This window comes from Papaver somniferum, chromosome 2 (genome assembly GCF_003573695.1).
Source record: "Papaver somniferum cultivar HN1 chromosome 2, ASM357369v1, whole genome shotgun sequence".
NCBI classification, from domain to species: domain Eukaryota; kingdom Viridiplantae; phylum Streptophyta; class Magnoliopsida; order Ranunculales; family Papaveraceae; genus Papaver; species Papaver somniferum.
Window position 1 is genome coordinate 213,333,340 of NC_039359.1, and position 17,354 is coordinate 213,350,693.

The 17,354-nt window shown below is 37.8% G+C and overlaps 3 protein-coding genes and 1 pseudogene across 3 annotated transcripts; 1 reads left to right on the top strand and 3 right to left on the bottom strand.

The window, feature by feature from the left end:
- Positions 1 to 519: 519 nt before the first annotated feature.
- LOC113350447 (mitogen-activated protein kinase kinase 2-like) lies at positions 520 to 3,204 on the top strand. The gene is made up of 9 exons (XM_026594583.1): positions 520 to 684; positions 776 to 860; positions 1,034 to 1,171; positions 1,361 to 1,585; positions 1,687 to 1,869; positions 1,952 to 2,175; positions 2,389 to 2,434; positions 2,714 to 2,814; positions 2,904 to 3,204. Coding segments are annotated over exons 1-9 (1,101 nt in total). The 5' UTR covers positions 520 to 586; the 3' UTR covers positions 2,905 to 3,204.
- Positions 3,205 to 3,279: 75 nt separating this feature from the next.
- Positions 3,280 to 4,162, bottom strand: LOC113350448 (enoyl-CoA delta isomerase 2, peroxisomal-like). Its single transcript, XM_026594584.1, has one exon. The coding sequence runs from the start codon at positions 4,105 to 4,107 to the stop codon at positions 3,307 to 3,309; it is 801 nt and encodes a 266-aa protein (XP_026450369.1). The 5' UTR covers positions 4,108 to 4,162; the 3' UTR covers positions 3,280 to 3,306.
- Positions 4,163 to 4,601: 439 nt separating this feature from the next.
- LOC113350450 lies at positions 4,602 to 8,341 on the bottom strand (annotated as a pseudogene).
- Positions 8,342 to 13,049: 4,708 nt separating this feature from the next.
- LOC113350451 (protein phosphatase 2C 77-like) lies at positions 13,050 to 16,885 on the bottom strand. Its single transcript, XM_026594585.1, has 5 exons — positions 16,631 to 16,885; positions 15,229 to 16,185; positions 14,565 to 14,900; positions 14,187 to 14,292; positions 13,050 to 13,578 (listed from the first exon to the last, which is right to left on the bottom strand). Exons 2-5 carry the CDS (start codon positions 16,090 to 16,092, stop codon positions 13,235 to 13,237), a joined length of 1,650 nt encoding a protein of 549 aa, XP_026450370.1. The 5' UTR covers positions 16,093 to 16,185; positions 16,631 to 16,885; the 3' UTR covers positions 13,050 to 13,234.
- Positions 16,886 to 17,354: the final 469 nt, after the last annotated feature.

Below are 17,354 nucleotides of genomic sequence, written 5' to 3' on the forward strand. Positions count from 1 at the left end.
GGAAACTCATCAGATATGATCAACTTTGAGATATTCCTGCATTTAAGCTGCACAAAAGATTATAGTAGTTAGATTTCGTTACAATTAAACTATAACGAAACGAAATTGCTCACCATAGCGCTTGACCAAATGAGTTAGATTGGATGCAAATGAAATGAAAACCATTCCATACCCGCCATGCCCACCCTTTATCCTGTACTACTGGGACCAGGAAAAATAAACTTGTCCAATATCCATGCCAGGAAACCAACTCTAAAAAGAAAACTGGAACCAAGGAAAAAGATAACTATATTTATCTGAGTGGGTGTACATCACCCATGACCCGATTTTCAAAGTGACCGTGATCATTAACAGAATCTGCAAACATCAAACGGACGAACAAATAGAGTAATGTATACACACATTACACCTAAACAACAACTGTGCGTTTGCGACTGCTTTTGTACCCACTTAACCGACAAACGAAATGTTAGTGGAGCTTCTTCTTCTCGGTCGTTGTTGACAACTTTGAACCACCAACAACTATTAAAAACTACTTGCTTCAACTAACTACATCAAAAAATTTACTACCCAGAAGAAAATAATAATGGAAGATACTAAAGTTAAGGCGAAGAAGAAGAATTTTGCTCCAAAGCTTCAACTATCTGTACCACGTTCTGATGATGTTTCATTCGCCAAATTCTTGTAAGAATTTCTTTCTGATCTGTTTTTTTGATGATTTTTTTTTGTGGATTTTGTTTGATTTTTTTGGTGGTGGTGGTGGAAATTTTGAAAGGACTCAGAGTGGGACATTTAAAGAAGGTGATTTGCTTGTTAATAAAGATGGAGTAAGGATTGTTCAGCAGAATGAAGCTGAAGCTGTAAGTCAGTCAAGTCAACTACTCCTTAATTTAGCTAAATTTTATCAAAATTCACAAAATTAGGTTTTAGGCTTAACCTGCAAATGGGGAAATGTATGATTTTGAAGCTAATTTGGGTGATTGCAATGTTAGTGTTGTTGTGTCAGTGAAGTGATCTAGTTTGTTTGTTTCAGGCACCTCCAATAAAGCCTTCAGATAATCAACAGTTGAGCTTAGCTGATATTGACATAATTAAAGTCATTGGAAAGGGAAGTAGTGGGATTGTTCAGCTCATTCGTCATAAATGGACTGGTCAATTTTTCGCATTGAAGGTAATGACACTCAACTGAAATGTTGTTTCACTAGTACTACTAATCATGATCTCATTGTTTCGTGTTCTTAATTTTGCATTTGAGAATTGCTTGTGGCATTTATATGAGTCTTTTAGTAGTAGATCCGCATGTCGGTTCAAGATTGTAGTTAAGTAGCTTTGGGTTGTTAACATAGGCATGTGTTTGCAGGCTATCCAAGTAAATTTTCAAGAGACACTAGTTAAACAAATAGCGCAAGAATTGAAAATCAATCAGTCAGCACAATGCACCAATGTTGCTATATGTTACCAATCGTTCTATGAAAATGGTGTTATTTCTATAGTTTTGGAGTACATGGACGGTGGATCTCTATCTGATTTTTTGAAGAAAGTCATATCGATTCCAGAGCCGTATCTTGCTGCCATTTGTAAGCAGGCAAGTATTATGTCACAAAAATAAAAATATTTTTCACTGTTTGGCTATAGGATTATTGGAAATGATAAGTACGCCTGCTATTTCTGTTTTGCTTCGTGTAGGTGCTCAAGGGATTGTTGTATCTCCACCATGATAAACACATAATCCACAGGGACATGAAGCCGTCTAATCTGTTGATTAATCATAGAGGAGAAGTCAAGATAACAGATTTTGGTGTGAGTGCTATACTAGCGACCACTTCTGCTGAGAGGAATACCTTTGTTGGGACTTACAACTATATGTCTGTGAGTAAACTTGCTTTTACCATTTCTAATAATTCCCATTTTCATATGCATGTGAGTGATTCATACAAACTCTTGTTTATAGCCCGAGAGAATCACTGGAAGCGCATATGGCTACAAAAGTGATATCTGGAGCTTGGGGCTAGTTATATTGGAATGTGCCACAGGTCAATTTCCATATTCACCATCTGCAAAAGAGGAAGGATGGGACAATTGTTATGAGCTCATGGAAGCAATTGTTGATCGAGAACTTCCTTACGCACCTCCTGAACAATTCTCTCCCGAATTCTGCTCATTTATCTCAGCATGGTAAAGACCAAAAACCTTTAACTTTGAAGTTAAATTTCTTCATTACCTAGCCATCTGGCCCTTTTGCTAGAATATTTTGAGTACTGAATGTTTCACAGTTCCTTGCACATTCAAAACTATGTGGGTTTGTCTTGACAAGTTAACTCATCAGGAGTTGCTAAAGTCTTCCACATTATACGATTATTCTCTGTACTAACTATGAACTTCCTCCAGCCTGCAGAAAGACCCAAAAGATAGACTGGCAGCAGATGAACTAATGGTAAGCCTGCAATGCATTATAGTTGGTTTCTGCCGTTGATTGTAAATAACTTTTCTTGCACCCGCAAATTTGATTACAAAATAATATCAAGATGAATCCAGTAACCTGGCTGATAAATGGTTATCACTTTCAGACAGTTGTAGATTTTTGTACCCAGCAGTACTTTCTCTTTTTAGTTTTTACTTGTTATAGGTATCGATCATGAACCATAATTTTGATATTTCCACTCTAGTAACCGTACTACTGATCTGATCATTTTTATTTTCATGTTCGCCACAGGAACATGCTTTCATTAAAAAGTACGAAGATAAGGATGTCAATCTCGCATCTTACTTTGCGGATGCCGGATCCCCATTAGCCACTTTTGGAATGCCTATCTGGTAAATACTTCTCAAATCTTAATGAACCTTTAAACAAATTTATATACCAGTTTGTGTTTTACTGTACATACCTTTTTACTCTCATTTAGATGTCGGTAGAGGAGAGTATTATCTTGCATTTACGGAGGAAGGGTTGATAACCAAGAGAAATCAGCGAAAAGATATTCCTAGGGAAAAACTAAAGTACATATCTTCTTTTGGGGGCGAGAACATTGCAACCAGAGAGAGAGAAATCCATTCATCATTGTTGTATTTCGATTTGAATTCTTTTAGAAATGTATGTTTTTATACAACCTTGAAGATCATAAATTTAAGTTTTCCATTAAAACCACGCCTGTTGATGTTTTCGAATAACATTAGTGTGGCCATACAATACAGATAGGTCTTGTTCCACTGTTCCATATACATAATGCTATCTCGGATTCAGGAAAAGTGATACTTTCACTTTTTTTTTTTTGCCTAAAAGTAGACCAAACAGAAAAAACCAAACTGCTAACACACTTCTAAACCGGTCGGAATTGGTATCGGAGCCTTGCTAATGACTGTAGTTGCAGGGAAAGAGATTTGGTTTTCAAAGCTTAGACTTGGCTGGTACAACCGATTTGAAATTGGCAACAAACCCAAAATTTCAGGAATTGAATTCATCCTAATATCAGCATAAACTCCACCATTCCATTTGTTAAAACCCAACTTCACTGCCAATTTCAAAGCAGCTTCTTGTGATTCCTCGGCAGTATCATAAGCAAAATCAATAATCCCCATTTCCACAGCCTTATCTGCCTTAATTTTCACACACTGGAGCAAAACATGCCTGCGAACACTCGAAGACGGAATCTTTGATTTCAACAAAGCCATGAAATAATCAGATAAAGTTAGCCCAATATTCAACTCACTCATATACAAAATCCCTTTGTCTTTCCTCATCAATACATAGTCATGGCTCAGTGCAAGGATGAATCCAGCTGCGGCAGCATGACCAGAAACAGCAGCTACGGTGGGCATCGGAAGCGACAGAAGATCAGCAACGACAAATTTGAAACTATCTGACATCTCGCGAATCCGATCGTACGTCCCAGTGGCAGAACCGGCAGCTGCAGCGTACTTGAGATCCTCGCCGTTTGAGAAGAATTTTCCTTGTGCTGTTGTGATCAAAACTGAGCCAGGCTTTGCTTCTTTGCGAACTTGTTTAAGAGCGGTTTGGATTGATTCGATTAACGTTGGATGTAGCCGGTGTTCGTCATCGCCAGTTAAGGTCAGGATGAAAATGTTACCATTCTTCTCTAGACTGCACATTGTTTTGCTGGAAGAAAAAAAGTGGAGATGATCTCTGGCAAGGTCAAGAAGATATTTGGAAGTAGGTAGGCAGTACTAGGTACATTGTGTGTTCAAGTAAAATAGATCGAGTTATAATTAAAAATCCAAAAGGCAATAATCATCTTTTCTTATTATTATTTGACTGACTTTAGGAAACCAACCTTAAACTTTAAAATGTGGTGTGATACAGGCGGCTGGCTACCATGACTTCAAAGAGTCATCTGTAGTTCTGAAGAACTAGTCTTCAATTTGTTGAAAATCTAAACCAATCGTTTTATAGTTTCGCTTAGAAAATATGTGATATCACTATAATTTACGGTGGTAAAACCATTGGGTGATGATTGTAACTGTTTCAATATATGAAGATCAGTCGTCCCCCAGCTTCGTAAAATTATGATAAGCTTTCGCATTCACAAGAATTTCTAACTCATGAAAAAGACTATTCATCGTCGAAAAATACCTTACACAGTGGAAGAATAAACAAAACTACCTCAAAACAACAATATATCAGCTACAATTTCGTCGATCAAAGAACTTACAATGGAGTTCTCAACCTCTACTCCAACTTCAAATTCTTGGGTTTCATAATTAAGCCATTTCCCGTATTGAGTACTCATATCTTTATCAACAAGTTCATCCATCATCCAATCTATCATACTTTCCCATCCTGTAATTTCCTTGTAGATATCCTCTACTAACCATTCTTTGTTTAAGAACATTGTCGCACCTTTTTTCCACATCATCGAACCCCCACTTGTTAACCGTTTGCATCTCAGATCCAGAGATTCCTTCACACAATCAAACAACACCATCCTTCTTCGTGTAGAGTTCTTCTCATTCATATCTGTAATAGAACATGTGATTTGAATTTCTAACTGCTCAAAGAGACCACGCTTTATAATCTCACTAGTCTGACCCAACATGAAATCCTTAAACACCAGTTCTGCATTGCATATAATCTCCTGTATGTAACCTAGCTCTTCCTGCTTATTAGATTTTTGTTGGTCTCCCATGATGAGATTTACAACCTTCTTGTTGCCAGTTGCTAACATGAATGTGGAAGAAGCAGAATCGGATAATTCTGCGTCGTCTTCTGCCAAAGGGAACCTCATAGAATCAACTGCTTGTTGGGTTTGAATAAATGAGGATTGCTTGCAGCCTGAAATAGGTGGTAGATGTGAAAAATGAGAAACATAAATCACAGTGAGAATAGTGAACCATGAACAAGAAACAGAACAAGTGATTTGTGTTTTACCGCTGGCATTGTTATTCTCCATGACATCTGAAGAGTTGGAACTATCATAAGAAAATGTGGGATCAAGAATCAACATTGGACTGGGATGTTGACATTCAAGTTCATTTCTACCTTTCCTACTGTGGCTGCTAACCGTGTCCATCTCTTCCACTCCCTGAAATGAAAACTGTAATTATTAAGAAACTGCTTGTTTGAGATCTTTCCTAGCAAAAATTGGTAACTGCATATTTGAAACCGAGAGGAAACCAGAGGCTGTACAAAAAACAATATGAACTTGCAAATACCTTGTTGAGTGAATCATTCATATGCAATGTACCCATTTGCATTCCAAGGTGGGACCTCTTATCACATTCTCTTGGTGTTGTTTCAGCTGCACTAAGAGCAGAGACCAAATCTTCGAGAATAGATGTAGAAGTTGACGAAGATTCAACTCCATAGGTTAACTCCATAAGCTTCCTTTCCAAAAGAACACTTAAAGAGTCTCCACCTATCACATCTAAACCCATATTTGATAATTTTGAACTGCTGGTGTTACATTTATCATCGTAAGAGTCTAGGGCATAGCTCTTTGCTTTATCCACAATAGGACTATATGTTTGAGATTCAGGCGTGGACTTTATCATGGGGGAGGTAAATGTAAAGGATATAACATCCATCCCCTTCGTTCTGCTATCTGGCATACCACGTTGAACTGGCCTTTCATCTTTTGCGGCTAAAACATTATGGACGACACCAGCACGTCTCTCAAAGTGGCTATCCATATACCGCTTCTTTCTCGGTAAATTCATTGTTTCCGACAATGAGGTTTCCTTTTCCATTTCTGTCAACTCAGCACCACTTTTCTTGGAACCAACTTTAGATTGTGCTGCTACTTTAGTTATAGATCTATTGCGGCCATCTACTGAAATAATTCTTCTGCCTTGCAAATTAGAAGTAGGTTTGGAAGGTAATTTGTCTCTAGTCACTGCGGAATTTTGTTTCTGGTTATTTTGTCTAAGCACAGTAGATGAACACTCGAGCGGCTTCTCTGCAACTGGTTTGACTTTACGTCCTGGGATTCCTTCGGGCCATTTAAACTCTTACTCCTATTCCCACTACCAAAACTTTCTCTTTGCTGAATATTGACTTTCGCTTGGACTGCAAGAGAAACAGATTTCCCTTTATTCCTTGAACCAACAGAATAACTTCCGTCTGACTCCGATGACGCCCTGAACCTGTTGGGTTCTTCTGATCCATTCCAGCTCTTGTTCATAGACTGTCCTTTAAGAAACTTAGTGGCATTGGACTCCACCGACTTGTGAGATGCTCCATTCAACCTGCGGGGTCTCTGTGCAGCTTCCATTTTCTCTTTCGAATCCCTGACTTTCAAGGGACCTGATGAAGATCCAACTGAAACCCCTCTTCCTTTTACACTTGGTTGACGCCCTGGTTCTATAATCTTGGCAGCTGCTTCCATTATGTGGGCAACATTCTTAGACGAGATGAACTCGGGGTTTTTGATCGGAGATAAATGCTTATTATGGGTAATCGGAATCGATTTAGCTAGTTTAGGGGGCAGTGTTTCAGTTTGGAACCTCTCAATTGGCCGACGATGCAATCTCTGAAGCCTTGATTCTACAGCATATCTACCAGGATCACCCGATATAGTAGGTTGATATTCAGAATTCATTGTCTGCCGATTTCCACTATAATATTCAGTTTCCCTGTAGCTGGGAGACTCTCCTAGAGAACGGGTGTCACAAAAAGGGGTTGCATAAGGTTCTGCAGCACTAGAAGTTGGCAAAGAATCCAATCCCATAAGCCTCGCTGCCACCCCAGGTGCCTAGGTCACATTTCCATCCTCATCAGTCGCTGAAGAGGCACAGCTATAATCACTACTTCCTCTAATACTTGAAGCCCCATTTTCGTCCTCGTCCATCTAAAAATGCACAAAACAGAATAAACCCCAAAATTCTCATCCAAAAAACTCAACATACACCAAAGAACAATGACAAGACAACCGGATAGAATAATTTTGACACAAAATACGAATGCAGATTAATGCAGTTATTTTAACAAGCTGAAATTCCTAAAATTGCAGAATATGTGTGTCATCCAGTATAATGCAATGCATTCTAATAGTACTAATGCAACAACTTACCAGGCGAAACCTTGATGTTGGCAAATTCGCAACATTTCTCTTCCCTTGTTTTGCTCCCTCTGCGAAAAATTTGACACAAGAGAGAAAACAAATCAACCAAGCAACACAAATTGAAACCCAACCACAATTAGTACATTTAAACTACAAGTAACAAAATCAATAGAAGATCGTTTACCTTGTGACTTTGCAAGTAGCTTCTTCCGCGACTTACCGTTCCAATCAAACAACTGAAGAAACCCACCGACATATCCACCACCACCACTCTTTGAACTGTTTTTGTCAGCCCCCATTTCTCACAAACTTAGTTTCCACCACCACTGTTTCAGCAACAAACAAACAAACAAACAAGTAATGTTCAATTCCTCCAAACCATTCTTTTGCTTCACCAACCTAAAATCACTCACTGACTCAACTCCGGTGAGTGCCCCCGGCAACTGTAACTGCCAACAATCTTCCCCTCAACCGGCAAAAATCCCCAAATCTCCTCGGAAATATCAATCTTCTTCTCAGCATTACTCAAACAACACATCCCTACATCAACAAAGAAGAACTCCTCAAAGTCAATCTCAAAATTTGTCAAAACCCCATTTCCAGAAATGACATGCATTCAACGAGAAATTGACCAAAATGAAGCTTGAAACTGAAACAGATCTAGGAAAAACCAGCAACTTACTCGAAGGGTGTGAGAAAAATCTCCAATTTGTCTCCGTTCTTCGAGTACCGTGAGTTTTTTTGAATAAATTAGGGTTAGGGTTTTGTTTTTTTTCTTGTGTCCGTGTCTCTGATGAAAAGATGGGAAAGTGAGACTGAAGAGACAAGAAAAGAATTTTACAGAGGAAATGTGAGGTAGAGTGTGAAATGAGGATGCACTAAATGCAGACAGGGAATGAGAGACAGACAAGATCGAGACTTCAATTAAAGAATTATTAATTTAATGATTGATTAACGAGAGGAAAATTAGGGACTATAAAGTGATTTTTTAAAAACGTCTTTCTCTTTAATCAAAACGAGGAGGGAGATTATTCAAAAACAAAAGGTGTATGAATCATGTATATGTAAGGGTGCACAGTAACCGAGCCGGACCGACGGACCGTCCCGGAACCGGTGGAACCGTACTTGTTTTTGTCCCGAACCGAGGAAGGGGGTACAGGTACCGGTCCAAAAAAATAGGAACCGAGGCTAGGGAGGTACAGGTACTCGGCCCTACCCATATCCCGTGCCGAACTGTACCGAGTGTACCGATCATTTGTGATCGTTAGATTTCTATCTAATCTAACGGTGGTAGATATCTATTATATATATGAATGAAGTTAGGGTTAGAAACAGAGTGATTCATTTTCTTTTTCCTTCTTCTTCTTTCACTTCTCTCTCGGTTCTTTCACAACCTGTTTCTCTCTCAATTTTCTACCACAGCGTCACTCTCATAGATCGAACCTCACAGATCGAACCTCTCACTTACAAATCGAAGATTAATCATAACCCGTCTCAAAATCAAAGTTCATATATCAGCAGAAATCAAAAGGAAACCCTTTTTGTAACCCTGTATCTAGTTTAATTAACGGGAAGAAGAAGATATTGAACTCATTTTTAACTTTAATTTAGTTTTTAGTTGAGATTATTGTTATTTGATTAGATTATATTTGCTTGGTATTGGTTAATTCGATCTGAATATGTCGATTCATCATCAGCGACATCAGCTACCATATTGCTGCTATTTCTGGTGGTGGTGAAGACTCCAAGAAGAAAATTTCCTCAGGTATAAACCTTATTGTTATTACATGTTCTTTTCCATTTTTGCTTGATTTTCTCATTTTTGATTGATTATGAAGTTTTTGTTTTCGATTATTGTATTTGAAGGAGTTTTAAAGCATCGGTTTTTTTCGAAATTGAAACATCAGTTTTGGTGATTTCTACTCACAAACCCGAATCTGTTGATTCCTTGGTATGTCTAGAAATCAGAGAACATGCTTAGAATACATGTTTAATTTCGGATTCATGTAGTCATTTGAATCTTAGAATACACTTAAAGAGCACTATCTATTTACTTATGTTTGGCAGTATTAGACATAGACTAATAGTTACTAACTGCTATTACTTGTTTTTGTAGCGTTACTTGGTCCTATCAACAACAATGCCACCACAAGTGATGCTGCCATGGAATGGAATAAAAGATCAAGACTCAAGACTTTGTATTTGTCATTGCCAGTTTGCCACCACTGTCCAATCATTCTTTCGTTGCTACTGCTATTTGATAATGCCACCACCAGTGCATTGTGGTTCAGAATTAAGACTATTGTGTGTGTCTGTGTGCTACTGGTACTTTTTCTTTTTCAGATTTTCAAGACTTTGGTTGTTTGGAACTTTGGTTTGCTAGTATTATTGTTACGTGTTAGTTGTTAATTTATTCTTTGATTGAGATATTGGTTAATATATTGAAAAACAGGTACTCAATTTGTCTGGAAAAATGACAGGAAAATCTGTCTTTGAATTCTGACAGAAAGTACCGATTGGTACCGGAACCGTACTTGGTACCGTACGTGTACCGAATGGTACCAGAACCGAGGTACAAGGTACAGGTACCGGTCCAAAATTTTGGAACCGAGCCTAGGGAGGTACAGGTACTCGGCCTGGGCAGGAACCGAGCCGAACCGTACCGTGTGCACCCTTATGTATATGTGAGTAGAAGTGGTTTCCCATTATAGCGCCTTCGAATACCAGGAGTAGAAGTCGGAGTAAGGCTAACCCCTATGGAGTAGTATGGGCTAGATTGACCTGCTAGATTGGCCAAAAAGTGTTGCAAATCAAAGAAAAAGGGTGGTTTAAAAGTTACGGAAAATGGGTCGTTTGTCTAAATATTTTTAAAACATGGTTTAAATAGACGAGTAAAAATTAGTATGGGTGAAATGGACACCAAAAAAATAGCAAGGATGAAACTGGATTCATCCTGACTAAAACTTAAAAAATGGCAAAGATGAAACTCGATGCATACTGATGTAAATTAAAAATAAAAAAAGTATTTGAAAACGGGTAGGATGAAACTGTTTACATTCTGGATATTTTTACATTTTTGTCCATTTAAATAGTGTCAAAATCTGAGTGTCCTTTTCACCCATGAATTGTTGATTTTGGTCTTTTTAACCAATTTTGTGTAAAAGTTAACACTTGCACTTGCTAGTTCTCTGTCCTACCATTTGCTCGCAGTTCAACTAGCAGCGAGATTGAAGCGTTGAATGGTTTAGTGTTCAAAGATGACCTTAGCGCTGAACCGTTCAGCGCTCACATAAATCACAAAAATCACACGGATCACAAAAATCACAAAATTTGATCTGACGTCTGAAATTTAAAGCGCTGAACCAAACAGCGCTGGGAAGTGGTCCCGGCTGACGTGGACTGCTAACCTAGCTGCTAGATTAGCACTCCCATAGAACTTAGGAGGTTTCCCTAGCTGACGTGGACTACTAATCTAACTGCCAGATTAGAAGACCATAGGACTTAGCCTAATAACATTTTGTTTCATAACGCGTTTGGATACCAGAAGAAGAAGTGCTCTTCTCCAGAAGCAGAAATCAGAAGCACAACTATTTTGCTTCACAAAAAGTTACTTTTCTGCTTCTAGATGTCGTTCTGAAAAATTATTGTCAAACTTACTCCTAAGATTTCGACTTCCAAAATCTAGATGTCGTTCTGAAAAATTATTGTCAAACTGACTTATGAGGTTACGACTTCCAAACATCCTGTCACAAAAAGTTAACTTTTTTATCTCTAAAAGTCATTCTAAAATAGTGTAACCAAACTAACTTCTGATTTGTTTGCTTTCAGAAATCAAAAAGCAATTTATGGATGTTGGTGTAATTTCAAAAAATTTGTTCACAATCTAACTCCTCATATAGATATCGAAAAGTTATTTTGGAGGTATATTCAAATACAATTAAAAAATTTAACTATTCTACTTTTAGAAGTCATTTGTAAATTCTGCTCTCAACCTGACGTTTCTGCCTGTAAAAGTCGAAAAAGTTACTTCTTTAGCTGTATCTGACCACTCTCAATGGAACTCCGGTAATGTTCGTGCCCTGACCAATAAAATTATATGAGTATATCAAGATTGATATATAAAATTAAACTAAAGAAGTATTAATTTAATGATCAAATTATAATTAACAAGAAAAATTAGGACTAAAAAAGTGTGATTTTGAAAACATCTTTCCCTCTAATCAAAAGGAGTATGTGGGAGAGTGATGATCGTGTCATGAACAGATAAAATATCTGTGCTAGATTCTGATGGCTCTACCACCTCGGATGTCCGGTGGAAAAGATGTTAAATTTTATGTTTTTAGTATCGATGGAATACGATGTTGTTGTATTTCTGAAGAACATGTCCAGATTGATTCTGGTTTGTCAGCGAGAATTTCACGAACAGATTCAAATATTGGGCCCTACTTCAACCCTTACCAATCCCAATATTGAAAACGCACTACATGAGCCGTTCCAGAAGTGTAAAATTTTGGTGTGTCTAGCATGTCTGATTTGTGAAACTTGTAATATTGGAGTTCATTATGCTGCTTGGGTTGGGAAAATTTTGTGTTGTATAATGTGATTTTATGTAGCAGTAGCCGTCTTTTCTTCTTCCATGATGGAGGGAGATAATTTAAAATTAAAAAAAGAAGAAAAAAATCCAAAATAATTTGAAACAAAAACCGGCAAAGTCAAATATTATTTAGTGTACTGTTGCAAGCCTGGACAAAGAGAGAGCACTATGGGAAATTTGGTCCCGTTTGAGGTGGTGGTGAAGAGGTGCAGTCATAAATCATTAGGATGGTCCCCAAATGCATTATTTGTCTTCCATTACCTGGTTTAGGTGTCAATGTGGTGATGCAAAGGCCACGGGGGGCATATGCCCTTGGTCCTTGCTCATTCTTCTTTTAGATATATATACGAGTGTGTACGCCACCAAGCTCTGAAGTCCTTCAAAGTTCAAACTTCAAACCATCAACTTCCCTTGAGAGCTCAAGTAGTTTAGGTGTAAATGTAGTAAGGTTGAACTCTAAATTAACCCGTTTCAAGAAAAGTGATATTTTCACTTTTCCAATCTCGCCTATTTGTAGGCAAAAAAAAAAAAAAAAAATCAGTTTTCCTCGGAGGTAATATTTCTTATAAAGGTCACTGGTGTTGGCCTATTTTGGAAGATATGAAGGCTGTCTTCGACAATCATTGATGGCAGAAAATTTCTTCACAAGGTGGTGGGAGCTAGGGGTGTCAGTGTCAAGCATGCTAAATTTCAGAAGATCATAAAGCCTGTGAGTACGAAATACGAAAAGCTGGAAACCATATGTAGTAAGGTAATCTTGAAGAAATTACTGAGTGCTACTTAGCGTCGGTGTAAATCTTCTCGCGCAAATGATGAGCGGAAGTACAGTCAAACAGTAGGAAACCTGATAATTGCTGATAATAGTTAACCTTGTGCATCTCAGAGCATCGAATAGGCCGGAGACCAAAAGCAAACAAAATTAGCAATATGGGTTAAAGAGATTACGCAAAAATCTGATTTTATTCCATATTTACATAGAATCAGTGAATTGTGCACACCAAATATAATGTAATGCAGAAAAAGTTGGTTATCAGCACACTAAATTTTCAAAAGTTTGTATAGTTGTAAGTTTGAAAATCGGCTACATGTGTCTTACTGTCAATATAAATTATATGTTAACTTACAGTTAGGTTTTACTCTTGTACTTTCTATGTGGTTTCAGGTCCACGACAACCACAGTAATATTGTCTTTACTTCCCTTTTGGATAGCGAGCTTCGACAGGTACTCTGCTGCTGCTTGAGCGGCAAGATCAATTCCACCATCACCTCTTTCTTCGCAAGGTGAATCAGTCGTCCCATTCTTCTTGTGCCAAGCAAATATTCGTTTTCGTGCTGCTTCACATGCTTCTTCATTGGTCATGACATCCCATAACCCATCACTTGCTAGAATAAGACACCCGTCTTCTTTCTTTCGAGGAACAAACATGACTTCTGGATCAGGAATGACTGATGGCTTTAGATACTTATCACCTGACAGACAGAACAGGAAAAATTATAAACACAAACATAAAGGCTGAACTAGAATTACGAGAGGAGTAAATGAGGTGAAAAGGTGTTTGTATGGCCATTTCCGTTAACTTAATGAACTACCAGGAAGGTTGAACCAAGTTTTTCAAACAAGCATTGCTGGACATGGTTATCCTTCAATTAAGGGTATTGGGGATGAGAAATAAGGGTTGCAACAAGTTGATTGTGGTTATTGAACTTAACAGGAACCAAAAGTTCATTAAGCCAGTTACACTTATTGCAAGCACATGTTCAAGATAACACACTACGGCAGCCAACTGAACTAGAAGCCACATAAGTAGGAGCTAAAAACTATGAAGATCTATTTTCTTAATCTAGTATAATCAGTCAGACGCTCAAAAAGGACAAATCAGGTCTTAATATTCCTGTTGTTGAACATTTTATGGATAAATCGAAACAGATTGCAGCTTATTTCAGTTCTATCATCAAAGAAAAAAGAACTGTGTATAGATGTGACATTCAAAATGGTCGCTTTTGTTTCCGGTAGTAGCAGCAAATATAAATGCTCAAAAGTAAAACACAAAAAAGTAAAGAGAAAACATGAGGCATACCAATGGACCTCGACATTGCCAAAACACCAAAAACTCTAGATCCATTCCAATTTATGACCTTCCCTCCAGCTGCTTCGATTCTTGCATATTCATCCTCTCTATTCGGCTGGGACAAAAAAAGACCAACGCAATCATTTTCCCATATTACAATAGCTACTGTTACCATATTTCCCTAAGAAGATCACAAAGACCCAAATCTGACCAACCAAATGTTGTTGTCCCCTGTAAACTAGAAATAATTAGAACCCTGTTGTGTTGGGTTAGCACTTTAATGATGTGGCCAAGCCATTGCCTAGTTGACTACCTAGCAGGCATGGCTTGGCAAGTTGACTACCTAGCGGACATTTAATCATTAATCTACAAGATGAAGATTCTTACTTTGTGATCATCTGACAACGCCATTGCTTCTTTGCCACGACAGAGCACTGCTCTTGAATCACCGCAGTTTGAAACTATAAGATGAGATGAAAAAACCATCGCAACCACAGCAGTAGACCCAACAGTATCTGGAGCAATAGGTTCTGAACTACCTTCCCCACTACTTGGGGTAGCCCCAATCTCAGCATCGACTTTCCTAAAGCAATTGGTGATAGCTTTCTCCCATTTCATCTGCCAATCAGTCTTGATTTCTACTCCATTGCAAAATTCTTGTTTTACGGTTTCAAGTTCCTCAACTAAAGCTAAATGAAAACGATCACGGCAGTAATCGGCAACCTTCAGAAAGATAAAACAAGTGATTCTGTTAAGCTGACGAACCCGAAAGAAAAAAGAAAATAGAGAAAACAAAACAACAGCAAAACGGAAAGAATTTAATTTACCTATATGAAGAAACTAAAATACTGTTTGGTCTAATGGTTTCTAAAATACTCTAACTTCAATTCATGTTTGAGGGTCACCCATTTGTGATTTATCGGGGTTTTACTTTTCTTGTTCCTCTTAAGTCCTAACATAGTAATACTATTTATTCCAACAGAAATTACCTTCAGAGTTAAAATAACAGTAACTCCGAGAAAAAAGAAGAAGAAGGGTGCAGCAAGAGTACCTGAGGACCCCCATGTCCATCGTAAACTCCAAAAAAATGACCAGTTGAGTGACTCAAAAAATTTGGGTTTGCTCCATTGACCATACCGTCACAGAATAACATCTCTTGAGGAACACTGAAAAATTGAGGTACAACAGAAAAAGCATCTTCCATTTCTGGTCTTCTTCCACAGATAGAGACGGAACCCCAACGAGGTAAAGAACCCAATGCAGACACACTTCGGCTAACTGGGCCATCAGTCCTCCTATCCTGACCCACCTGAAGAGAAGATGTCGACCCTATACAATTAGAATCATCTTCAACCCGTCTTTTAACTTCGGCTTCTGTAACAAGATCGCTATGGGCTTCCCTCTGAATCCTTGGTTCCTCTAAATTGTCAATCTCCATAGAAATCGTCCTGTTTAACTCAGAAGCAGATTCCAGTGTTAAAAACTCATCCCCACATAAGCTACTTGTATCACTAGTGACTGAAAGAGAGCACGAACTATCATGTACCAGATCACCGCCACCAAGTGACAAATTATCATCCTCCTCGCTTTCCTGAACTATGGAATCAGCCACGACCATACTGCCTTCACTTTCAGGAACCATCTTAAGCAAAGATTCTTCCTGTCCTCTTCCTCTATTATCCTCTTCTTGTCCTCGCAGACTCATTAAATCAACTTGATTACTGCAATTCTCGTATCCGCCATCAAAGGACTCTAGCAACAGCTGATTTGCTCTAGAAGTATCAGATATCAAACTAGCCGTATCCGTTATCAACTTAAGACTTGTGATTCCTACATGGGTTGCTATCACTGAGCTATCACATATTAAATTACCTAACCTGAATGGCACTGCCATCGCCGCCGACATCTCCTCCATCACACTTTCCCTTTTCCACTTTTAGCTGTACTTAGCTTCCAACCTTTTCAAAACAACTTAAATTCATCTTAATCCAATCCCTTCTACACACATCTGTTACAAAAACAAATCAAAACCCTCTTTAAAACCAACCCCAAAAACTCAATTTCAATAATCAAACTCAAAATCTTGAGCTGAAAGTGCAAAGGTTGTTAAACTATGTGAACACACACTTCATTATCAGCCTCTTAAGACTTTTTACAAACAACTTTAGTGAGAATAAGCCTTAAATCAAACTTTTGTCAACACAAAATCTAAAGCTAAAAAGATATGATGACATAATAATGATAAGAAAAGAACCTAATCTTCAACAAAAAAGCAAAAGAAAATCTCAAGAATCACAAGAAAAGTTCAACCTCTTTATTAACATACCCTGGATCTAAGGTAAACCCATTTCTGTCTCTATCAATTCTCCTCTATGTTGGTCACAGACAGGAAGACATAAAATCAAATTCTAAAATAGATAAAGATAGAGAGATTTTGATTCAAAGGGGCTTACCAATTAGATTGAATTTCTTTGTCGATTGATTGATTGATTTGTTAGAAATTCTGAATCCCATGTATTATTATCTTGTCTCTTTTCTTTTTCTTCATCATATTATTTTTGTTGTTGTTTGGGGGTATGAATGAAAAAGAGGGGAAGGGGGAGTGGACTGGTGGTGGTGGACAAATCAAAGCACTGAAACAGATCTAATAACAATATAAGAGCAGAGCTACTTCCAAAGCTTCAAATCATTTAACTGTATTTTAATGGACATTAACTGTTTTTAATGGACAGGTGTTATTCAAAAGAGAGACTATATTGTGTTAATGACATTTTTACCCCTTTTATGTCACCTACTTGTTTATGTTCCTTTGACAAACAAAAAGAACCAATCCAATTAGTGCAAGTGTTTATGGTGTTTTTTGTTTTCTTCTCTAAGCAACTTCTCAGTCAGTTGTGGATGATTTATGCAAGAATTGGTTTCGCAATCCAACCTGGGTGAGAACAATAAAATTACTTCTTATAAAAATGTGATTTATTTGGAAAGAGAGTTGTAACAAAGGTTTTGAAAAAAGAAAAAAACTTTCCAGTTGTTTTTAGAAATCCAGAAACACATTCTTCACTGATTTGGGAAAACCTCACATAAGAAGGACAACAAAAGCTCTATTGAGAAATCCAAAATCCATATACAGCCCCAGAGGCTTATCGACTAAAGATTAATGTAGATGCAGCTTGGATT

Bases quoted from the DNA above. Each gene is read 5' to 3' on its own strand.
- LOC113350447 (XM_026594583.1), top strand. From the start codon at position 587: ATGGAAGATACTAAAGTTAAGGCGAAGAAGAAGAATTTTGCTCCAAAG. The intron at 685-775 runs GTAAGAATTTCT...AAATTTTGAAAG, and splicing joins GTTTCATTCGCCAAATTCTT to GACTCAGAGTGGGACATTTA. The intron at 2,176-2,388 runs GTAAAGACCAAA...AACTTCCTCCAG, and splicing joins TGCTCATTTATCTCAGCATG to CCTGCAGAAAGACCCAAAAG.
- LOC113350451 (XM_026594585.1), bottom strand. From the start codon at position 16,092: ATGGAGGAGATGTCGGCGGCGATGGCAGTGCCATTCAGGTTAGGTAAT. The intron at 14,901-15,228 runs GTACTCTTGCTG...ATCTTTCTGAAG, and splicing joins ATGGACATGGGGGTCCTCAG to GTTGCCGATTACTGCCGTGA. The intron at 14,293-14,564 runs GTAAGAATCTTC...TTTTTGTCCCAG, and splicing joins CGTTGTCAGATGATCACAAA to CCGAATAGAGAGGATGAATA.
- LOC113350448 (XM_026594584.1), bottom strand. From the start codon at position 4,107: ATGTGCAGTCTAGAGAAGAATGGTAACATTTTCATCCTGACCTTAACT.